Source organism: Berghia stephanieae, chromosome 3, assembly GCF_034508935.2.
Source record: "Berghia stephanieae isolate SIO BIC M18660-M18661 chromosome 3, UCSD_Bste_1.3, whole genome shotgun sequence".
NCBI lineage: Eukaryota > Metazoa > Mollusca > Gastropoda > Nudibranchia > Aeolidiidae > Berghia > Berghia stephanieae.
The window spans coordinates 66,000,659-66,026,687 of record NC_088362.1 but is presented as its reverse complement, the minus strand read 5'-3'; the positions used below and the strand labels follow the sequence as shown (position 1 = coordinate 66,026,687).

The 26,029-nt window shown below is 35.6% G+C and overlaps 1 protein-coding gene across 1 annotated transcript in view; it reads right to left on the bottom strand.

Moving 5' to 3' along the window:
* Positions 1-623: 623 nt before the first annotated feature.
* Positions 624-26,029, bottom strand: part of LOC144968231 (pyrokinin-1 receptor-like) — a 200,884-nt gene continuing 175,478 nt past the window's right edge. The window contains exons 4-5 of the mRNA XM_078906377.1: positions 2,912-3,037; positions 624-1,571 (exon numbers count right to left, since the gene is read on the bottom strand). Coding sequence (XP_078762503.1) covers positions 892-1,571; positions 2,912-3,037 — 806 coding nt within the window. The 3' untranslated portion in view covers positions 624-891. The remainder of the gene's footprint in view (positions 1,572-2,911; positions 3,038-26,029) is intronic.

Genomic DNA, 26,029 nt, shown 5'->3' with positions numbered 1-26,029 from the left:
TTTCTCTGGTTCCCTCTCTCCTGTTAACTCAACAGTGATGGGGTAGCTGGGTCTACTAGATCTAGAAAAAAGTACTTTGATATATTGCACAGGGTAGCAAGAAATTACTATTGCCCATTTTTACGCTATAAAACTGGGCTAAATTCCGGCAGTATGGGCCCATTCAATTTTGAAGCTCTAACTAAAATAAATAAATAAATAAATAAATAAATAAATAAATAAATAAATAAATAAATAAATAAATAAATAAATACTAAGTATGAATATTCTTTGGGATAGAACAAAGTAAGATGATATTATTATTTGAGTAGCAAACTAAAGGAATAACCCACTCTCTCAATGTCGTTCTGACGTTGAGAGATCGTTCAAAAACTCGATTACAACTATTTATTAAATGATGTTCTGTCAAAATGAACTCTGACATGTTTCAAATCTTCCAACCTTTCCACGGATCCAAGATTTATTAAATCGCAGCCTTTCATTTCCCACGAAGACGAGTCTGAATTGTGTTTGATGTTTTATTAATATTATCGAGAGTTTCATTATTAAAGCTCACCTCTCTCTCTCTCAATCTCCCTCTCTCCCTCTCTCTCTCTCTCTCTCTCTCTCTCTCTCTCTTTCTCTCTCTCTCTCTCACACAGACACACACACACACATCCATACAAACACGACCACAAATGCACATGCAGTACATAGACACATTATTAACATCCACAGATGCAAGAACACAATATCATTCCTCTCTCTCTCTCTCTCCCTCTCTCTCTCTCTCTCTCTCTCTCTCTATCTTTCTCTCGATCTTTATCTCATGTACAACCGTATCAAATGTTGAATAATAACAATTTAAATAGCAACATATGGAACCGTTTAATGGCACAACGGGATGTGACGTCACCAGGACACGTTCCGATCGTGCGAAAATTGGAATGGACTGAATAACCCAGATTTATTATTCTTTTTCCGACTCTGTCTAGATTTGGATCGAAATGAGGTATGCTGAGACACATTCACGTTGGGGACACGAGTCATGAAGTTGTTGTCCGTCCGCCGGGAATTCGAATTTGAGGTTCTCCCTGCTGAGGACGTGAAAAAATTTCCCTCAGGTGGGTCCAAAAAACACCGGCTACGCGATTCATAAACATTATTTCCCTGTCTTATGGTACAGTACCTATGACGACAAAGGGAAACGAGTCTCCCATCAGAATGGGCATGAGCGCCGCTAGAAATCCCCAAAGAAGGACTAGATTGTTTGCAGCACGTCTCGTTGGTGGACGGCTGGGCGTATCCGTGAGATTGGAGTCGATGCGCTTTCCGGAATTCGTTGTCCGGGAATTTTGCCAATCGGTTGACATTGTCTGGGTATAAACAACAACCTTCTTTCTTATTGGATGAGGTCGGGTGCTCGTTTCCTACGATGAATTTAGCTTTAAGTTTGTAGAATGCTGGGATGGATTGAGAGTCGAAGTCTATAAAACATCGGCATAACGTTCTCTTGAAAGCTTGTCGGAATTTCCGGGATAACATGTTGTAGAGAATAGGATTAATCGTGGAGCTTAGGAAGTATAGTACACCTGAAATGCAAAACAAAATTAAATAATATTACTATTGATTTAAGAGTGTACAAAACATTTTTTCCAGTCAACGTTAGTTTAACCATAAAGTAACACAAATGGCCGACAAAGGAAATAGCACCGGAGGACCTGTTCTTTTCTTTTTCGCGAAATGGTTTTTAATTTCCTTAGTTGCCAGGTGCAATCTTCGCCCTTTTATAACTGCCGTAGTCTGACAAAACATCCTTATTCATTTTGGATAAAAACCCGTTGTGTGTTGGAAAATATACCAAATGTCGCTGAACCTGGTTTGGAGCTAGAGGGTTATAAAGGTAAAAATGGCATTCTGTGGCCAAAATAAGATTTCTTTTAAAAAAACGATAGTTTAACCAATTATCTTTCAATTTCCATTTAACAAAAGCACCCCTTACTCCTTTGTATGTTGTATTTTAAAATATTTCAAAATGGGCAAGTGGAAGGTATATTGCTTTGAAATATGTGTAAAATTTGACCAAAAAAATGTATTTTTTTTTCAAATTAATTTGACTCAAGATTTTGCATAAAATGTTTGGCATGTTTGGTATAATTGTTTTTGGCGTTATTACCCTTACACTCTTAGCTTCTGTGCGTATGGTTAATTCTTTTAAAATAATTTCATGTTGATGAATGTGTTATGTTTATGTGATTACATTTGATTATGTTGTTTTACCTTTAAAGCTGCATTTATCAAAATAATGTTATTGTACCCAGATATCTTTAATTAACCATATCTCAGAAAAGTAGTGAAGGTATTCACAAAATTCAAAGATCTTTATGATAAATGATGATTGCAGATTGAAAAAATATGGCATGAACTAAAATTCCATGACGGGCGACATTTGGTCTAGTGTCCTAGGCCAACACACTTTTATTTCACAAATCGATTTTGTCAAGATAACATTCAATTCGTCAAAAAGTCTCAAAATTTTTGAAAAGTTTCAAGTTTAAGAGTTTTTAATAAGTCTCAAGTCGTTTTTTGATTATCGATATCTTGAGAAAAATAAAAAAAGGGTTTTGTCAGGGTATGACAGTGTATGTGAAAATAATTTACAATCACCGTGACGATATTTTATGTTATCATTTTCCTTTTTTCTGTGGTCACCAATAATAATAATAATATAATAATAATAATAATAAATAATAATAATAATAATAATAATAATAATAATAATAATAATAATAATAATAATAATAATAATAATAATAATAATAATAATAATAATAATAATAATAATAATAATAATAATAATAATAATAATAATAATAATAATAATAATAATAATAGATAAAAGCAATAAACAGAAAACAAGAGAAAACTTTACCTGACACATAGAAGAGATGACTTTGGACCATGAGTAGCTCCGGAGTCCATTTTGTGATGTACAATGTCATCAGCCTCTGGGCGTGAAACGGTGCCCAACACACAAAGAATGCGACAACGACAGCCACTGAAAAAAGATAAAAACAAACTATGAATGAAAATTGCATTTATAAAGACTAGCGACCTTTATTGTCGTGGAAAAAACGAAATTTTGGCTCCATTTTCAGGATTTTATGAACATCTCCAAGTCATTAAAACTTATATAAAATGGAAGTTGATGCCAAACTACATAATGTTATGGATTTTGAAGTTTTATTTAATCCTTGTGATGGTGATTTGTGGCGACTACAATTGTTATATCCTAAAAATTACGAATGTTTAAATTTTGAATTGACAGGTCTAGGTTATACGTATCTACGAATTATGGCAGATATGTTGCATGGAGCCAGTATGATATAACGTAAACACACAAAACTATGTGTAACCTTGAACGTTCATAGTCTCATTGGCAAATTTAGTGAGAACTCATCACCGAAATGACTGTCTAAAAACAAGAAATTGCTGAGCGACGTCAATGACATTCCTTCCTGATGATGGAACAGCATACCGAGTACATTGAACAGACACATGAAACATGATGATGACTAAGATGATGATGATGATGATGATGATGATGATGATGATGATTATGATGGAGATGATGATGATGATGATGATGATGATGATGATGATGATGATGATGATGATGATGATAATAATAATAATAACAAGAATAATTTGCCTTTCCTCCAGAGAGCTCAAACGCACTTCTATAATAAGGAGAAAAACGTACCCCCATAATTTTGTCCATGTAGTACATTACGCCTTAGGCAACGCAACGTTCGATAGAAACAAAGAATGGATCCGTACGCAATTCTAAAACTCATATTCTTCACAACTATTAATTTTTGTGTTTAAAGCATATATTTTACATTTGACCAGAAAACTCATATCTACTCTGAATATCGATCGATTAAGCTTTCTCATTAATTAACTAACTGTTAATTGTCTCGAACCTTGAAAAGCCTTTAATTTTCAGGGTTTTTTTTAAAATGACAAATTAATTGGTCGGGGTCATCTTAATCGATCAATAAATCAATGAAAATTTTCCCTCCAAATTGGGGAATATTGTCCTGCGATGTGATCTTGTGTTATGACACTCGCTTTCGGATCGGAAGGTCCTGGGTTTGAGCCTCGCTCGGTGCTTAGCTGAGTCCTTGGACAAAGGCTCTTTACTCACATTCTCTCACCGTACTCAGATGTAAAATGAGTACATGGCCGTTAACAGCGTTGTCTCTGTCGGAAAAAAAATTGTAATATCGGCTAACAGGCGTCATGGCTCGTTCTACATATTTTACGTGTTGCTGTTGGTCAGGGACCACCTTGTAAACCGCTTTGAGCACGTTTATTGGACATTGCACTATATAAAAGCTCGAGATTAAAAAACGCTTTTTGTAAGTGAAATGCAATAGAATGTAGATGGCTAAAGATATGGGATTGGGGGGCGAGTTAACGTTAATGCATTTCAACACAGAATTCCCAATGCCATAGATCCCATCGGCTTGAACCGGAAGTCATTTTAATCTCAAAAGGACGGGGGCAACATTCTCTCTGATGCTCTTTTAAAATTCAAAGCCGCTAGTTCGATTATGGAAACTTACAATCTAATAGTAGAGATGAAATGGTTTGGGAGTTTGATTTTAGTAAATGCGTTTGAATAACAAAACAAAACAAATGAGAAACAAGAACAAAAAAGTTGCAGCTGCAATGGTAGGAGTAGTAGTAGTGAAGAAGAGAAGAAGAAGAGAGAGAAGAAGAAGAAGAAGAAGAAAGAAGAAGAAGAAAGAAGAAGAAGAAGAAGAAGAAGAAGAAGAAAGAAGAAGAAGAAAGAAGAAGAAGAAGAAAAAAGAAGAAGAAGAAGAAGAAGAAGAAGAAGAAGAAGAAGAAGAAGAAGAAGAAAAGAAGAAGAAGAAGAAGAAGAAGAAGAAGAAGAAGAAGAAGAAGAAGAAGAAGAAGAAAGAAGAAGAAAGATGAGAAGAGAAGAGGAAAAATTGTAGTGTAGTAGTAGTAGTAGTAGTAGTAGTAGTAGTAGTAGTAGTAGTAGTAGTAGTAGTAGTAGTAGTAGTATAAGTAGTAGCAGTATTAGTATTAGAGGTTGTAGTAGTAGTAGTAGTAGTAGTAGTAGTAGTAGTAGTAGTAGTAGTAGTAGTAGTAGTAGTAGTAGTAATAGTAGTAGTAGTAGAAGTAGTAGTAGTAGTAGTAATCATTATTATTTTAGGTCGTATCAATCTCCAAAATAACAGAGATGTTTCATAAGTTGTTTCAACTCAATACAATGCCACAAGCACAACAAGCTAAACGGCATTTCTCTATTTATACAGCCTTTGATGATAAAAAACTTCCAATTCTAAAAAGAATCAAAGTGATAAAGTTTGTATAATGAATCCAAATCACTTTTATGCTCTAAAATAGTCCGAAGATTATGACTTGGGAATGATTTTATCTATAAAATAATGGGTTATCGTCAACACCCCCCTTTATTTCATTTATCAATAGTGATGACTCTCAACTTATCAAATATCTCAACATGAGTCTACAAAAATGACTGGGGTGTAAGACTCTTAACAGGTTGGGGTTGGGGTGGGGGGGGGGGGGTCTTAATCAATCAGACATGGTAGCAATAGTTTTCTGGCCAAACAGAACAATTTTATTGATGTATTGACTCGAAGGTTTGGGTCTCTCTCTCTCTCTCTCTCTCTCTCTCTCTCTCTCTCTCTCTCTCTCTCTCTCTCTCTCTCTCTTTTTTTTTTTTTTTCAACTATTGGGGTCAATGCAACTATTGGATATAAAAATCCCCCCAAAAATAAAAACAAAACAAGATCAAAGAACAAACACAAGCCAAAGAAAACAAGAAATAAGAAAGTTACAACAAGTCTAGTCAAGTCAAGCCGCCGAGGAAGTTGGTTTTAATTAAATAACGGACTGTCAATAACAAAAGGTGGCCAGACTTTCCAGTGGGCTGGAAATGGAATCTGTTCAGACGTCCATTGTGTTTTGGTTAAGATTAGAGACGCCATGGCAGCTTTATTGGTTTAGCTTGTAGGAATTATTTTCTTCAAATTTGTGACCCATTGAGGCAATCTGGTATTTTGTTGGAATGAGCCATTTGAAGAGAAGAAAGTTTATGATTAGTAAAAATGATTTGAATTTGAAGACTTATTATTTCTAAGTTTAACCATTTCACTACCGTATTATGGAAAAATACGTTTTTAAAAAAAAATGGCCAAAAAACACGTCCTTCAAATATCGATCGATTTAATTGACTCTCATCTTGGCAAAGATATATCAAACCTGGGAATTCGCGAATTTTGAGATGTTTGCCAAGCAAGATGAGGGTCATTTAAAATAGATCGATATTTGAAGGACGAGTTTTCTGGCCAAATTTTTAAATACGTATTTTTCCATAGTACGGCAGTCAACTAGGAAATAAAACTTACTCTTTTCGATGAAGGCATCTGAATTCACTAACATTTTGTAGCTTAAAAATTAGTTTTAAGAATCGTGTTCATCCGTTTGCAATACCTTTTTGAGACTGCCGGTCACATTTTAATCCTAGATAAATATCTTTAGACCTCCTTCCATAAAGCAAGTGTTTCCTCCGACGAGCCTTACCCTAATTGGAGAGGTTTCCTCCGAAAAGTGGACCCTTTAGACGAGTCTTTCCTCAGATTGGTCTTCCAATTGGCAACGGAAATTTGTTTCATGGACAGTTTTGATCAGTTATCCTTCAAAACTCAAAGGAATTTTGCAGGCCTTTTGAAAAAATATATTAAATTACCACTATTTACGATATACGGTATTGGAGGGCGAGTTAACGTTAATGCATTTCAACACAGAATTCCCAATGCCATAGATCCCATCGGCTTGAACCGGAAGTCATTTTAATCTCAAAAGGACGGGGGCAACATTCTCTCTGATGCTCTTAAAAAAAACCAAGAAAAAAATCAAAACAAATTGAGCTTTTATATCGATTTTATCCACAAATCGTAGGTGGATTGAGAGATAGACAAATATATTAAGAGAGAGAGGGAGAGAGAGAGAGAGAGAGAGAGAGAGAGAGAGAGAGAGAGAGAGAGAAAGAGAGAGCGAAAGAGAGAGAGAGAGAGAGAGAGAGAGAGAGAGAGATAAAAGAGAGGGAGATCTTTGAAGTCCCTTGGCATGACAAACAATGACATCAGCCTATAACATTTATTCCCATCTAATTCAACATTAAAAAACAAAACAAAAAACAAAAAACGAACCATTTTAAATCATAATATTACCAGTCATAAATGGATGTTGAAGCCTCTTTGGTGGTACAAAATAATGAATTATAATTGTGTTTTATGGCAAGCATTATGTTCTTATAATGCCATATTTGATTTCAAGGAGCATCAAAAACTGTCATTGCTTTACATTTTAAAAACATTTATCTGCCGTACTTCAGAAAGGCGTGTATTTAAAAGGCTGGCCAGAAACTAGTCTTTCAAATATTGATCGATGTAAATGACCCTCATCTTGGCAACAACTCTATTTGAGAGTATTTGCCAAGATGAGGGTCATTTAAATCGATCGATATTTGAAGGACGAGTTTTCTGGTCGAATTACACGTCTTATTGAAGTACTCTGTTTACTGGTTAACAGGTTCATTTAAAAAGGAAAGCAGTTGTTTTGAATTTTCTGTTGATTGGAAATATCGAACAATTGTATAGAAGTATCGGCCTGGAATATATTTTCAGTGGAAGACGGTGATGTTGTTTGTTTAGTTGTGTGCAAAAGTGTGTGTTTGTGTGTGTTTGTGTGTGTGTGTGTGTGTGTGTATATTTCTGTTAGGAGCATGTGCATGTCTCAATGTACTTCTTGCTGTCTGTTACGTAATACGAATGTGCTACGGCCTCATTGATTTGTTTATTTTTCATTTATTTATCAGTTGTTAAATTGTGGGCCTATAATATTATGACAAACGAGCATGGGCTTTTATTGAGCGTTTATATAAGGCAATATCCTCTAAATGTGCTCAAAGGCTCAAAACGCTTCACTAGGAGTCCCTGGCCAACAGCAACACTTAACATATATAGGACGCATGTTAGGCGACATTACAATTTTTTTCTGACAGAGACAACGCTGTTAACGGTTAGGTACTCAATTTAAACCTGAGTACGGTGAGAGAAAGTGAGCAGAAACCCTTTTCCAAGATTTCAGGACCTTCCGTTCCGAAAGCGCGGTTATATCACAAGACCACAGAGCCGCAAAATGAATAGGTACCGAATTAAGTGACATAGCTTGTACATGTTACATTCCGTCATTTTTACAAATAAATATGGTGAATTAAACTGTTGTTTTGGTGCAATGTCTTCAAAGTGAATCTGAAATAAAATAAATACGCCAAACCATTGACGATGCGGGTAAAATTTTAATGACGTCATTTCATCCATATTTACAAAAGCTATCACCTAGAAGATGAGAATTGGCTAAATAACCAAATTTTTCATTTGAAGTTTCGAATGAATGCATAAGATATGTATCACTCTAATCGAATTGAAACTTAAAAATAGCAAATGCCAAAATTAACATCACATCTTAATTAATTTAGGTTTGGTGAAAGAGAAATATCGATAATGTGACTTGGCACCATAGTAACAATATATAAATAGCAGCTTAAAAAATGAACAAGCTACTTGACAAGGACGTTTTGAGCTATCCTTAACCATCAACAGAAACTCCGAAACTTTCCTGGTCAATTATTTTGTTTTTATTTTTTCATTTTTTTAAAAGCTGTTTTATTTATATGTGTTCAATACACTTAAAGTCCACAGATTTCAAAAGTTTTGTATTCACTTTGGCTTATTGAAGAGATAAGAGTGTAATAATAATTTTGAACTACTTATGAAAGTCAAGGTACCCCGCCTTGCGGGCGTTTGAGCGTAATGCTTGCGAACGCGAATGATCTTGGTCAACAATTATGGTTTGGAAGTACTTAGGGTGAACGATACCAAGCTAATTAAACGTTTATGAAGTACAGACGAGAGAATGTTCTGAGAAAGACAGCTATCGTATTAAAAAATATCTCCACACTCCATTATGAGACAAGATTCTATAATATTATAAAATGAGGAGACGGCGTTGGCGTAACATTGCCCGAATTTACCACCATTTTAAAAAAAGTCATTTTTTTTCCTATTAATTAAGGTCTGTCAAGGATAGATGAAAACTGGGCTGTAGTTGTGACATTGAACTTGATAATCCGATTCCCGCCTACACATTCATCCAATGTTGTTTTGAACAACGGAGAGAAGACGCTGCACAGGAAATTAAGACATCAGATTAGTTTCCTTTTTATCTCTCAGCCGCTGGATTTATGACGCGAGATTCAGATTTATGTCACTAAACCAATCATGATGTCCGATCAAAGCCTTCCCTTATGCAGAACATATTGCCTAATGTATGGCTTTTAGGACTATTGATATGACAATAATCATGTGACTAGTAGGCTCCGGGTTTGTACCTCATTGAGTAAATGAAAAAAGCTATTTGATCACATTTTTATCCACCATACTCACAATCAGACCGACGTGGAAAAAGAATTCAAGATTTTGAAAATTCGCAAATGCCTTAACTCTTTCCTCACCAATCAATTTCAGTATTTTCCCAAAAATGGTAGGCTTACCCAGCGGAACATTTATTTTTAAAACTCAAACAAGCTCTCTACAAAACAACTTTATTTTCTTATTAATTAAACAGGGATCATTCTTCAAAGTTTGTGATATACAAAATTAATCTGAATAAGAAAAACGTATATTCTGTCGTGAAAATGTGACGATTTTGTTGCAGGTGGTAAGAAGAGGGTTAAGGGGCGCGTTCTTTATTGTCTTGTTACATTGCTTTGAAAACCTGAAAAGTCGTTGCACGTTTGTAAAAATTCGACAAGTGTGTATTTTGAGGAATCAAGTGAGGAATAAGATATCAATTTTCCTTTATACTTTTTTTGACCAGTCCTGACAGTTTTATAACTTGATAAATCATCCCTATATATATTACACCGAGTCATAAATAAAACGATTTCATCTATATATCGCATATATAATAAAGATTATTGTTTGAAGAAGTTATTGTAAATGGAACCCCGTTTATAAAGGCTTAAAACTATATTTGCATAGGAAAGACTGAACTATCATTGACTTGCAATAATTATGGACAGAATACTTGTAATATAGAAATACAGAGTTTGAGAGTCTTCGCCATTTAAATCGATTTATATTTGAAGGACGAGTTTTGTGGCCAAATGTTTAAATATTTGTGTTTCTAGGATATTGCATTTAACTGCCTATGTATTGGTTTAACTTTTTGATTTATATACCCTACCCCACACCCACCCCAACTTGTCAATCAGCCTGAAGTCTGCGCCATTTCTCTCAAACTCAATAGACATCTCAGGCCCAGGAATTTAATCTTATTCTACTGATTCAAGTGTTTGGCTCGAGAACATAATTGTAGACGTCTTAGTCCAGACTTTATATCAAGACATTAGTTGTTTAATTAGTCTTTGTTGCAATGTCTCGTGTTTTGTAATCCTCATCTTCCCCCTTTTCCCTCCGAGACTTTCACCTCCTCCCCTCCTCCGTCCCTCCAGGTCAAATCTCAAGAAATTTTTTGCTATAAATCGGTTCACAGTGAACGGCTTTAAACTCACCTCTCTCTCTCTCTCTCTCTCTCTCTCTCTCTCTCATTCTTTCTCTCTCCCTCTCTATCTCTCTCTTTTTTCTCTCTTTCTTTCTCTCTCTCTCTCTTATTTCTTTCTCTCTCTATCTATCTCTCTCTTTCCTTCTTTTTTTTTCTCTCTCTCTCTCTCCCCTCTCTCTCTCTCTCTCTCTCTCTCTCTCTCTCTCTTCTTTCTCTCTCTCGCTCTCTCACCCCCACCAGAACTGAACAAGTGGGTATGAATAGTGCCAGACAAAACTTGAGCTTTTATAAAGCGCAATATCCACTAAACGTGCTCAAAGCGCTTTACAAAGAGTCCCTGACCAAAAGCAACACGTAACAAGTAGAACGAGACATGACGCTTGTTAGGCGATATTACACATTTTTTCGGACAGAGACAACGCTGTTAACGGCCAGGTACTCATTTTACACCTGAGTACGGTGAGAGAATGTGAGTAAAGAACCTTTTCCAAGGACTTAACTATGCGCCGAGCGAGGCCCGCAACCCAGGACCTACCGATCCGAAAGCAAGTGTCATACCACAAGACCACATAGCCGCACAAAGCAAGAAAGAAAAAAAACATCCCACTGAGGTTCGATCATCAGTCGAGGTCGACTGATTTTTTTTAGGGATGGTTTTTTTTTCTTTCTTCTATTTTTCTTTCTTGCTTTGTCTGGCACCTTTCATACATACTTGTTCAGTTCTTAATCTTTATTGTTGATGTGCTGCTAGAATAAAATTGGGACGAAAACTAATTAGTGAGCTGCCGAGATTTGGAAAGATACCTAGTTAATAAATTGGCCAAAAAACTCGTTCTTCAATAAATACTGATCGATTTAAATGATCCTCATCTTGGCAAAAATAAAAACCCTCTCAAACCTGGAACGTGGAGGTCCCACGTTTGACAATTTTTGCCAAGATGCGGGTCATAAAAAAAAAATTGAGCTTTTTTATATAGCGCGATATCCACCAAACGTGCTCAAATCGCTTTACAAGGGGTCTCTGGCCAACAGCAACATTTAACATGTAGGAAGGGACATGACGCCTGTTAGGCGATTCTTCAATTTTTTTCTTACAGAGACAACGTTGTTATCGGCCAGGTACTCACTTTACACCTGAGTACGGTGAGAGAATGGACCTTCTCCAAGGACTCAACTATGCGCCGAGAGAGGCTCGAACCCGGGACCTTCCGATCCGAAAGCGAGTGTCATAGCACTAGACCATTCTAGTCGCACATTGAAATCGATCGATAAAATTTGAAGGCCAAATTTGTAAAAAAAATGTCTTTCCAGAGCACGGAATCTAACTGGTTAAAATCAATGTGCTTTTCAAAATGAATAAAAGCCGCTGCCCTTGTCACGGAGACAAGTCTATTGTGGGGAAATGTGTTAATCACGAATTCGTGACTCATATTATATTTAAAAACTCCCACCCCCGTTGGTGAAACCTTGTTTGTTTATGACGACCTTGAGGTTTTCTACTCGTTCTTGAGAGAGGTTTAATACGATATTGTGTCTAAAGCAACGGGTACTTAATTGAAAGTTCTGATATCCCAAACTATTATGTAAATGTTGCTGCTCGAAGCTCGAAGAAATAAATAACAATATTAAATTGAATGTAAGCTTCAATTTAATATACGAAAACATACAAAATGGACGTTTCGGGTTTCCCCTTTATCAACAAATCAGGACGAATGAAACACTACATACGTAATGAGATAATGTGGTAGTGGCGTTGTTAAGATGAATCAATAATCGGAGTTTCTATAGTGTGAAACGTACAATAGCAATTGTTTGTTACCCTTTGGATAGGACACTAGTCTATCGCAAAGTACCTTGCGCCAGATCTAACAGACCCAGCTACCCAATTATTGCTGGGTAAATAGGCGGAGAGGGGCAGAAAAAAGTCTCGACTGAACTGGGGATTGATCTTGTGAAGCGAGTGCTCTACCAACTGAACTACCCTGATATAAAACACCATATAACTTAACTTTCAATTTAAAAAAAATACCCGATTAACAGACTGGTGTTTAGGAATTCTCAAAATCGGCCAATCCCTTTTCAATTTCCATTTAATCACGTAAATCCTTTTCCTTTAGGATTCAGGATCTCACGTAAAACATTTGGTTTAGTAGGCCAGAAAAAAGCCGCACAAGTTTTGTCAATTCCATAACATTGACCACTTTAAAAAGAAAAAAACCCAAAAACCAAAAAAAAAAAAAAAAACAAAAAAAAAAAAAACAAAAAAAAAAACAAAAAAAAAAAAAAACAAAAAAAAAAACAAAAACAAAAAAAACCCCAAAAAACAAAACAAAAAAAAAACAAAAAACAAAAACAAAACCAAAACAAAACAGAATTGAGCTTTTATATAACACCGCAATATCCAATAAACGTGCTCGAAGCGCTTTATGTAGGACGGGACATCACGCCTGCTAGGCGATAATATTATATTTTGTTTTAGGACAGCGACAACGCTGTTAACGGCCAGGTTCTCATTTTACACATGAGTACGATGAGAGAATATGAGTAAAGAACCTTTTCCAAGGACTCAACTATGTGTTGAGAGAGGCTCGGACCCAGGACCTTCCGATCCGAAAGCGAATGACATACAACTAGATCACATAGCCGCACTATTCGGTTTTGGTAATCAAAAAATCGACTAGACAAGAAACAGAATATAATTATTAACGAATCTTTAAGATATAGGGAATGAGATAAGCGGAAGAGTAGCGTTCCTTGATTGGACGACACCGGTGGAGAAGTTATTTGTAAACAATCCAACTACAAGCCAATCGCTCCAAATACAAAATTTATTATTCATATTTCTGTACAAAAATGCACAACGTTGATTATGATATGCATTTTTGTACAGAAATATGAATAATAAATTTTGTATTTGGAGCGCTTGACTTGTAGTTGGTTTGTTTACAAATAACTTCTCCACCGGTGACGTCCAGTCAAGGGACGCTACTCTTCCGCTAATCTCATTCCCTATAACTTTTAAAAGATAAAAAAATAAGAATCAATAATAGAAAAATGATTCTCTTCGTGTACAATTTTGGCCAATTTGGCTCCTTAGCGGTCATCTTGCAGCCTGGCAGCCCTGCTTGTATTGAGAACGAGCGAGAAATGCCATGAAAAATGGGCCATTGTATTTTTTTTATCTCCCCTGAAATAAACCCTTATCCACAGTCCGTAACCCCAAACACTAACCAACGAATCTAGAAATAGAATTAGTTTCCGAAATATATTTTTGAAACAAAATAGGTCGAATTTCTGTCGTATTTGACAAACAATTAATAATACTGTATTCATCATTCTCATCTAAATTAGTGCATGGCGATGAAGAGACGGAAGTCTCGTCTGATGGATGCCGTCATCGTTCGATTACGCTTTTCCGTTTTCTATTTAAACGCCAAAAGAAGGAAGGAATCCTGTTGCAAGATTATGCCCAATACGGTATTTAATTTGTACATGGGAACAAAATAATGCTCACATAGGTTGGGTGGTGACTTGGGATTGTAAGGTGAAGGGGAATTGGGGGGGGGGGGGGGAGAACTAAATCAGGCAATTGTCAATTGCGTATTTTGTAGAAAAAAAAAACAAAACAAACAAAAACAAAAAAAAAAAAAAACAAACAAAAAAAACGACCAGTACACAAACAAAACACACTATTTTCATTTTGGCAACAAAACGTTTACTTAAAATGTCAATCTATTCAAAATGATACTCCAACTTGCCAAAATGTTTTAAACCTTTTACCTCTTTTGAACCTCCTATAAGTCTTAGATTTGAATATTTTTGACAAGCTAGATATGACCATAAAACTACCGTACCTACTCTGCCGAAAAAAAAAATACAACAAAATAAAACAAAACCAAACAAAAACAAAACAAAACAAAACAGGTTAGCAGAATTTTGACCAGAATTTTCATCCTTCAAATGCCGATCGATTAAAACGACCCCCATCTTGTCATAAAAATACTCTTTAACCTAAGACTTCAAAGAGTTCCCAGGTCTGAGAAATGTTGACAACATTAGGATCGAAATTTTAAGATCGAGTTTTCTGGCCAAATTTTTTAAGATGTTGATTCAAAGCACGGCCGTATACTATTATAAAGCAAAACTTGTCTAATTAAGATGTAAAAAGATGTTTTCTCAATATTCACATTCCATCTAGTCTAAATGTAAAAAAATTGAGCGTGTTCAAAGCCATTTACAAAGGGTCCCTTACCAATAGGAACACGTAACATGTAGAACGAGACATGACGCCTGTTAGGCGATATTTCATTTTTTTTCGGACAGGGACAACGCTGTTAACGGCCAGGAACACATTTTACACCTGAGTACGGTGAGAGAATGTGAGTTAAGAGCCTTTTCCAAGGACTCAATTATGCACCGAGCGAGGTTCGAACTCAGGAGCTTCCGATGGCAATGTAGTGAGCTTCTTAGCCAAGCGCATACTATCTATAAATGACTTCATAATCGGCTTCAACAGTCATGACGTCACTTCCCTCGTAATGACGCATGGTAACTTAGTAACTGGCTCTAAACTATCGATCATGTTTTACTGTCTGATCACATGACATATGAAAAGTTCTAGCCAGCATGAAGAATAAAAAGTACAAATTTTCTTTGTTTAGAACCACGCTTCTCGCCGTTGCTGGGCGACGTGACATCAGACTATTGAATCACAATTTGCACTTTACTCACTTTTCTATTCTATACGAATACTAGTATACATCACGAAAAGAAAAAAATATCTCATTTTAGGTGTGCGATTTACTTAACAAGTCATCCGGTATTTGATCGTATAGAGTTATGCTGAACTAACTATGAATTTGTTTGCAGCTTGTTGTTCTTTTAACCTTTTCAAGGCGGTGATAGACCTACTTCGACATCAATTTCATAAAAAGGGCATCGATGAAACAAAATATAATTGTCACCAATCATCTCTTCAGGCCTTGGAGCTGGAGTGTATCCCGGTTTCTTTATCATGAAATGGACAATAGAAATTGCTTGCTAGGATTGCTTTGGATAGGACAATAGTCCTTCGCAAAATACTTTCCGCCAGATCTAACAGACCCAGCAACCCAATCACTGCTGGGTGGACGGGGAGGGGGGGGGGGGGGTGAGGGTCAGAAAATATCTTGACGGTACCCGGGATCAATCTTGGTACCTTTGCGTTTGAAGCGAGTGCTCTACCTACTGAGCTATTGGAACCCCAAGTCGTTTCAGTACCGTATTATATTGGATTGTAAAAGTTCACTTAAAGCGGGAATTACAGAATTTTAGATTAAATTAAATGCTTAAATTCAGACGAGTGAAATTCGTTTTATATCGCAAGAAAGTCAAATTTATATATAATTATATATTAATTATAAATGAGACGGAACTCCGGTAAGATATGGTAAGTATACATATATATAATCTTATCAGACTGTATCAGACTGTAAACGTAGTTCTCTTTATAATATAACATATCCCGATATACTACCTGATTGATACTATGAGCCACATATTAATATGCCCATTTCGCTCCACAATACATTATCTCCCTCTCCCGTACAACATGCCATACTGATCTACAGCGATTCTTCGCACAGCTCAAATCGGCTGTGAGACGTCTTTTTATATTACACCAGCACCCTTACAATATCCGCCACTAACAGCATCGAGGTACTCATTCAAACCCGAGCCTAGTTAATTCGTGCATAAGAGCCTTAATCAGGGACACAAACCGCAGCCATCGTTAACTTATAGATAGTATGCGCTTGGCTAAGTAGCTCATAACATTGTCATCCGGAAGTATAACGGACCAACACACAAAACTGTGTGTATCCATGAACGTTTATAGTTAGGTTAATACAGTTTAGTGAGCATTACCCATAAACGCGGATGGCAAAAAACAATAACAAAGACATGAGTGACGTCATCTTCAAACTATCTATAGCCTGACACTGACCAAAAAATGACGTCAAAAGACCAATCTTTGGCCACAAAATAAAACAAATCGTGAGTTGTATTCAATGGTTCAACCAATTGGACCACTTGTTTACATGAGCACTACTAACGACAACTCACTAGGCGGTAAAAAACAAATAATGACGTCAAAAGACCAGTTCTGTTGGGTTTCAGTGTCAGGCTATAACTTAACGATGGCTACGCGCACAAACGCCGGTGCTAGAGTTTTCCGATCCTTTTCACACGACGGGTCATTGACAATGCTAAAACTTGGCTTGACTTTTCTTACTCATGAGTACTTAAGAGTAATGTAATCGCATCTTAAGTCGATGATGGTGAGCGGCGATCTTCATTTTGCGGTGGTAAATTTTATAAAACTGTTTTCACCAAGAAAGTAGTAATAGCGATGCAACTCGAGATTTATGTGATGCTGAATCGCACTGCTGTTGTTGATCTCTTTGTTAAAACGATTAGGATATTAATTTGTTTTAACAAGGTAAACAATGGGAGAAATTATTTGGAATAAATTCTGGGCTTAAATGGGTTAAGGATGTAATTTTATTATTTTGTTAATGGAATTTTATTGTAGCAACAAATTATGTGTAATTTTCTTAAGGGCATGTCGCCCTGTTGTGCTTCAAACAAAAATGTATTATATCTTGGACATGGAATTAGGTACGTGGGTTGAAAATGGAAATGAATACGGAATGGAAAATGGAAAAAAAAATATCCAAAATTATGCACAGATGCTTTGGTTGCGATAGAGAGTTAAGACTCGAAATAAGAGCAGCATTAATTAGGTACGCCAGTATATTACTTTAAATTGAAGTTAATTTGTCATATGGGTGGAATGAAGTGATTTGAAAGAATGATAAAATATGTCAAAATGCCGAACCCAATGTTCTATGCCACACAGCTTAAATAAAGCCAAGTTTTATTATTTGGAAAAAAAAAAAAGGGGGGGGGGGGGGAGGTCGGCAGTAAAACTGCTAATTTGACAACGATGCCAACTCAATCTGTTATTTTACATATGTTTTCCTATATGCACCTATGTATCTTTGATTGGGCATTTAGTTTGTATGCTTTGGTGGAATTTAAGACAACAAAAACAAAAACAAAAACAAACCAAAACAAAACAAAAACAAAAAATCCCAAAGAACATGGCCTACCACGACTGGGTACGGAACATTACTAGGATTTAGTATGACAAATACACCTCGATTTATTAATTCAAATTTGCTCTTCACACAATTCAAAACCCCCTGCAAGGCGTCCGTTTCATATTTTATTAGCACTCAAACACTACCTTTTTAATCGTCTGAGAGGTATTTATTCATAAAGTGAAACAAAATCTCTTACACACATTTTCAGATTTTTATCTTACACCAGTGCCTGCTCCCTAATTTGTGACCCGCCGTGTCAAAGCGGTATTATGTCGGGATGCACTCAGTTAGGGAAATTGAATTCATAGCCACAAATATCAAACTTGGGTTTAATTCTCTACGTCATGCTGGAGTATAACTACAATTTTTTGCTTTGCAAAAACTTCTAAGCTCCAATTTCTCATCATTCTATCTCTAAATTCACTTTCTGGGGTCTGAATCATCCCGACATAATACCGTTTTGAGACGGAGGGTCACATTTGTCACCAATCATAAATGGCAGGCCTTGATTCAGTCTGTAGCATTGAGTAAACGCTTTGGTGGTCTTAAAATGTCATGTAACTGTTATAGCAAATGTATTCTATTCTTTATTGATTAGCTCGTCCATTAATCCATTTATAAGCATTAATTAATTATTTCATTCATTCATTCATTCATTTCCTCATTCATTCATTAGTAGTTTGTATTGCAAAAGCAGACGAGATGGACAGGTGGTTAAAGCATTGCACTTCAAACCTGGAGGCCTGGGTTCAAGCCTCATTTTGTTTGTTTTCCCCCACATATTGTTATTATTTTACCTAAACGCAGAGCAACATTACTTTAAATCCTCATCGTTGTTTTCAGTGTTCGTCTTCTCACTCTCTCCGTCGATTTTTAATTGCTCATTTAACCAATTAACTGCTGAACTCTGGAAAAAACAAACTTGTATTTATAAATTTGGTCAGAAAACTCGTCCTTCAAATATCAATCGATTTAAAAGACTCTTATCTTGTCAAAAACTGGTTTGAGTGTTAAAGCTAAGTCGAGTGCCGTTTAAATCGCACAATATTTGAAGGACTATGTGCTGCTATGTGGTCTTGTGGTATGCAGGACGCTCGCTTTCGGATCGGAAGGTCCTGAGTTCGAGCCTCGCTCGGCGCATAGTTGAGTCCTTGGAAAAGACTCTTTACTCACATTCTCTCACCGTAATCGGGCGTAAAATGAGTACCTGGCCCTTTTGTCTCTGTCCAAAAAGAAATTGTAACATCGCCTAACAGGCGTCATGTCACGTCCTAAATGTTAATATTGCTGTTGGCCAGGGACCCCTTGTAAAGCGCTTTGAGCACATCTAGTGGATATTGCGCTACATAAAAGCTCAATTTTTTTTAAAGGATAAGATTTTCTGGCCAAATTTTTAAATACGTGTTTTTCCATCTTACGGTAGTTAGCTGGTTAATACTTATATATGTCTGTATTAATCTGTTTAAAAACTTCTGCCATTGTTTCTTGCTTGATTGCATAACATTTAAATGGTTGTTTTGATTAGCTGATTACTTTATATTGTATTGATAGAAGATTCAGGCTTGTTTTTCTTTAATATTGAAGCGCACTCAGATATTTTCTAATTCTATTGCATGTAATTAATTAGAGAACGATTATCTAATTAATCAATTTTTAAAAAAGAATATCGTGGCGAGGAAAAGTGAAGAGGAGAAAGAAAGAAAGAAAGAGAGAGAGAGAGAGAGAGAGAGAGAGAGAGAGAGAGAGAGAGAGAGAGAGAGAGGGGGGGGAACAACAAAACAGTTTCTTCGTTATGAACTTGTACTCGGATAAAAAACTGTTGATAACTGTTGAGCATACGAGAAAGACATCCTTATGGAACAAATTTCACATGAAAAATGGCATGAGTGTGTGTGTGTGTGTGTGTGTGTGTGTGTGTGTGGTGTGTGTGTGTGTGTGTGTGTGTGAAAGGGTGGTTGAGGTTAGAGGTTGGAATAGGGAGGTGTGATTAGAAAATAATGATTCTGGAGACAAAAAGAAGTGAGTATCAAATAATGATCAGAATCTGAGATCTATATAATATCTACGAGTATGTCCAACATGCCTCTGTAATTGTATCCGAATCTAAAGGAAATGCTGGACTCTCATAAAAGAAAATTAAAAATTGGATTCGGTAATATTTAGAAAATGAATGTAAAAAGCCTGCTCTTTAAATGTTCTCATTGGGGATCTCGATTGCCCAAATGGTAGAGCACTCGACTTTAAAGCAAAGGGCGCATTCGGGGTTTTAAAAAAATCTAAGTTCCTTGCCCACTTAGAAATTGCTCGGTTGCTGGGTCTATAAAATCCGACGGAAAGAAGTTTATGACAGATTAAAGTCTTATTCAAAGAGTAGCGATCAATTGTTGATGTCTATTCAAGGCTATTGTAATCGGAAAATGTCCCAGCTTCATGGACATTAAGACTATGAAGGAAAATGTGTTGGAAGAGACAAGTTAAAGGGCATCAACCTCTTCATAGCAACATTAATAAATGAGGCTGAAATTTATAGAAGGAACAAATTTGAGGTCACTCAGTTACACTGTTAATTTTTAAAATAGTTTTAGACAGCATGTTAGTGATTAGTTTTCACTAAATCGTATTAATCAGATTATAAATATTAAAGGTTTCACACCGTTTTGTGTGTGTGGGTATGCTTAATTTGGCAGGTGGATGTTGTGAGAATTTTACTTAAACAGCATAGCAGCAATAAAAGATGGTAGAGACATAAAAAGCTTTCCAACATTTGATTAAAACCCAAGTGAAAAAAATGTTTTCATTTGTCACGTACCATAACGTAATATAGTGATAATATATCTTGCTGAGACAGCAGTTTAAAAATATATAGTTGGAAGCTTGGTATCACTGACAAAAAAAAAAAAAACAAACAAAAAACAAAAAACAATATATGTATATATATATATATAAAGGAAAAACAAAACTTTTTATTTTTAAGTACACATAGATTTTACTTCAGATATGAGTCTCTTAAGATGCATGACAACCACATACGTGTCGAAAATAGATATGAGAATTTGAAACTTCAAAGAAGTGTCAGAATTGAAACTCTTTGAGAGTTTGTGGGTCATCTTAAACGGAGTTATTTCAAGAAAGAGTTTTCTGGCCAAAGTAAAAAATGTGTATTATTCCAACCCTCTCTTTAAATTGTAACGCGTAATGATCTCATGTTTGCAAAATGATTTGTGACGTCAGATTATAAAAATCGTTAAATGTCACTAAAAATCAGACTCTTTAAACAGAAGTATAATTTAAATGTTTTTGAAGATGTCTTTTATTCAAAAATGACGCGCAGTGGTTGGGAAAGAAAATACATGAAAAACAAGAACAACATAATTTTTTTTAAAAAAGAAAAAAAAAACCCCACCAAAACAACAACAAAAAAAAAAAAAAGAAAAGAAAAATAAATAAACAAACAGACCAAATTAAAAAGAAAAATACAGCAACACAACAACAATAAAGCCCCCTGTGTGGTCTTGTGGTATGACACTCGCTTTCGGATCGGAAGGTCCTGAGTTCGAGCCTCGCTCGTCACATAGTTGAGTCCTTGGAAAAGACTCTTTACTCACATTCTCTCACCGTAATCAAGCGTAAAATGAGTACCTGGCCCTGTACAGCGTTGTCTCTGTCCAAAAAAATAAATAATTGTAACATCGCCTAACAGGCGTCATGTCCAGTCCTAAATTTTAAATGTTGCTGTTGGCCAGGGACCCCTTGCCCGGAATTCCAAAAAGCAAGAGTGTATGAATTGTATATTTTTCCACCCTGACCTTTCCATTGGAAAACCCTATCATTTCTTAGTATGTAAATACGTAATCGTTTAATAATACTTTGAATGCGGGGAATAAAAAATGTATTTAACGCTTACGTAATATTTGCGCACTTTTATTCGTTTAAAATATGGGGTTAAAGACAGGTGATTGGCGATTAAAAATAATCTTTTGGTGCGCATGAATATAAATCCAACTTTTTTCTTTTTTGGCTCAAATTGTCATTTAAGCAGATGCAGAAAAATACAAATGGTGAATTGAAGTTACTACTGCCATGCATTGCATCCAAAACCATTAGAATTCACAACAAATTACTCATTCTAACGCTGAATTGTCTTCTGCTGGAACCCCCCCCCCCCCAGCTACACACACATACACACACATACATACACAGACACAAACATACATACACACACACACACACACACACACACACACACACAGAGAATAATAATAAAATTATCGCCCTAGATAAACATCAACCCTTGAACATTATGATCGTCAAATTGATTTGAAGAAACACAACTTTCTATTTTAATTGGGAATTAAAAGAACCAAAACAATCTCACTCACACATGGCTTGAACACATTTACAATTAATTTATAGGCTACCTTAAATTCCATTGTGCCTTCATTGACTTAAACCGCTAATACACCTTATGAAAACAAAAATATCAAAAATTGAAAGAAGAGTGCGCACAGTGACACAACAACAAAAAATAGCCGGCATATCATGTCTAGACAGTCAGACGGTGTTCCAGTGCCAGATTAATATAGGAAAAAATGCCAAACAAATTACTGGACAATTCGGAATGGTCAAGTAAATGCCCGTAGAAGTGGATAAAAATCTTAAAGTTCTTTTCCTATTTCCATGGTTAGTGTCGAGACAGGACTTTTATTTTGTTTGTTTAATGGCCATTTTAAAAAATGGCATTGAAAGTATCACATGTGACGTTTCGTTGGGTATTTCCTATGGACGACACGGCTTTTTCCTTTAATACTCCCTATCTATAACATGAATTCAATAAACAATGAAGCATTTTTTTTTTTACAAATTATTAGTTTTGAAATATCTAAGAAAATTATTTTGAGGGGTGGAATAAAGGTATTATTTCACGGGTTTGAATTTATTAAATTAGTATTTTTTTTATAATCGCCGAATAACATTCTCGCAAGCTCGTGAGTTATTTGGCGCGATAAAAGTAACTCAAAATCAAACGGGTGAAATAATCCTATATTATCAGCTTATTTCAGAATCGCCATTTATTCTTAACTCTCTCCTTACCGATCATCCGATCATTTTCAGTATTTTCCCAAAACAGCAAGCTGACCCAGCGGAAAAATGGATTTTTAAAAACTCAAACAATCTCTCTACAAAACAACTTTATGTTATTATTAATTAAACAACGATCATTGTGATGTACAAAATAAATCTGAATAAGAAAAAATGTATATTGTGTCGTAACAAACGTGACGATTTTGCTGCAGGTGGTAAGGAGAGGGTTAATGGAATATGATCCGTCTCTTCAGACATGTCAACTTTCATTTTCAATTGTCTTCTCGGGTTTTAAACGACGTGTAAAAATTTTTAAGTCTGATCAATCAAATTGTTATGGGCTCATTGTTGTAATAGAAATAATGCTCTCAAACCAAGACAAGACATTCTCCATTACAACAATGTTAAATCAATTCTATTATTATATCCTGTCATCAGACCTGAAAATATGTTCACGTCGGATTAAAACTATCTAAAAACAAATCATCATAATAGTATTTAGCACATCGTCATTGAAAATATTTTCAGACTTTTAAAAGATATAATTAATATTCGTTTGAAAATTATATTTCCTTAAATGTATTCAGAATGCAAAAATACAAGACTAATGGTTATTTATAGGTACACCGGTAAAAAGTCGAATGAAATTATACAGCGCTTGTCCACGATACAATATACAGACAATGCTCTAAGCGGATTGAGGTTAAAAAAACAACAAAATATTATATTATCACTTTGTGATGGAGCATTGTACGAGTTATATATTCAAGTAAGGCCGAAGTGCAATTTTCGTACAAATATAACATTATATTTTTACACGAGGGGACCTCTGAATTTATATATTGTCACCGCGCCAGTCTGGTGTAATGTCGGCTTGAAATAAATGAAAAGTAATTTTGGAGTACAAACAGGGGCGTGGCTATATTGGTTGATTTGGTGCCTGGCACCGCATCCATTAAAAAAAAAATGGCTTACAGCATTTAAAAAATAAAACTTAGAAATGGTTTAAACCGCCTCGTACTTATTTCAGTAAGTCTTTTCTGTAATTTTTTTCTGTCTTTTGTAATTACAAATATAGTATGTTTTAATTCATTTTATTCTGATTCGGGCACCACCTTATGCTGTAAGCACGCCACGCCACTGAGTACAAAAGATAAGAATAATAACGTTTAAGTTTTAGGAAGTTTACAAACCTCACGTGCTTTGTTGTCTAGTTTGCACTTAAACAAGAAGTGACAAATTAGGGAACAGGCACTGGTGTAAGATGAAGATTTGAAAAAGCATTAATTTTAAAATGTTTTTTTTTCCTTGTAAAATTTTCTCTAGCTTTGTCTGGCACTGTTTCATACACACCTGTTAAAAACTAAACAAGAAGGAAATCTGGTTTTGAACTCTAACGCAATTCATTGAATGATAAGAGGAAGCGCATGGGAAATCACCTTAGATTGGCGTTTATCGAATTGGAGGGACATAATCAAAGACATGTTATTTTACATATGAAGACACGACAAATCATATCGAGTCGTCTGACTGGTGTCAAGAATCAGGAAGATATTAAGATATTATGGCGTGAAATCCCTAGCCTGTCTGGTCTTGAATAAATGACGGTGACTTTCACATCAGAGCTGATAATGAACCACTTAACTGCCGTAGTCTGGACAGACACGTATTTAAAGATTTACCCAGAACACTCGTCCTTTAAATATCGATCGATTTAAATGACTTATTTTGGCAAATATCTCTCATACCTGGGGTTTCACGATTTCCTACCCTAAGTAGACCAGGCAAGATTCATCACCATCATCATTGCCTTTTTCACCCTGTGTCAGGGTATAGGCCACAGACAAAAAGTTTCCATCCTTCTCTATCCCGAGCTAACTTTTTAAAAGTCTCGTTCCATGTCTAATCACTTCTTTAAATCTTCTCCCACCTCTGCTTCCGTGTCTTCATCCTTGTCAATTATACTCCGGAAATAGCAGAAAGTGTCTATATCTTCAAGTTCCTTCAAGCAGCGGAAATGGGATAATCGTCGGCTCAATTGAACTCTCCTTTATTTTCATTGGTCAATATGATGTACATAGCGCAATACCCCATCTACAGGGCGCTAAGTACTTTTAATGCTAATTGACAATAATGCTCGTCTTGAAGGGGTCAGTGGTTTTATGTAAAGAAGAAAGAACACAAACTGTATTTGACGCAGTGCTGACAAATGTGACTCAATATTTTTAAACAATGTTGTGTTGGAACGAATTAAGTGCTGGAAAATGAATATATTATTATCATCACAAACATAAAACTTGAAGTTAATTTATACGCCCCGATAGAGAATAAATACTCTCTAATACTGTCAAAGCTAGATTATTGCAATTCTCTCCTCTCTTCTACAAATAAAGACAGAATAAAATCCCTTCATGTAGTCCAGAACGATGCTGCCAGGCTTATTTATAGAAAGAGGAGAAATCAATCTGCATCGGGTTTGCTAAGAAAACTCCACTGGCTCCCCGTTGAGAAACGTATAGAATCTCAGATCTGTACTATTGTTTTTAAATCACTGCACTCTGACTGTCTTGGATAGAGTGATGACATGCCTAAATTCTACGTCCCATCCAGAAATCTGAGATCAAAGTCTGATAATCACATACTTGTGAAGCCAAAATGACTCGCAAAATTGTCGAGAATGCGTTTGAATATTCGACACCCTTATCTGGAAATCCCTTCAAAGATATATCAGAGACAGTAATAATGCAGATATCTTTAAAATCCATATCAAAGCGTTTCATTTTAATATGAAACAATGTAGAATTATATCGCTTTGTTTCATACTGCATGTTAGAGTGGTTTTATGTTTGAGTGAAAGTTGCCACGTTACTGTTAAACGCTTTGAGCTTGTTGACATACGCACGGGGTAAGGCATTATATAAAAACCACATATTATTAAATATTGTTTCAGAAACTTTAAAGGATAGCATTTCTTATAATTTTAATTTTAAATCACGTTTTCGGGGTCGATTAATTCCGACATGATATCGTTCTGAGAGGCCTGGGTCATAAATAAGCTTACAATAAATTAACAAATTATGAATATTCATATTAAACATTTCTAACCAATGGCTATCCTCAATGAGCTTTAAATT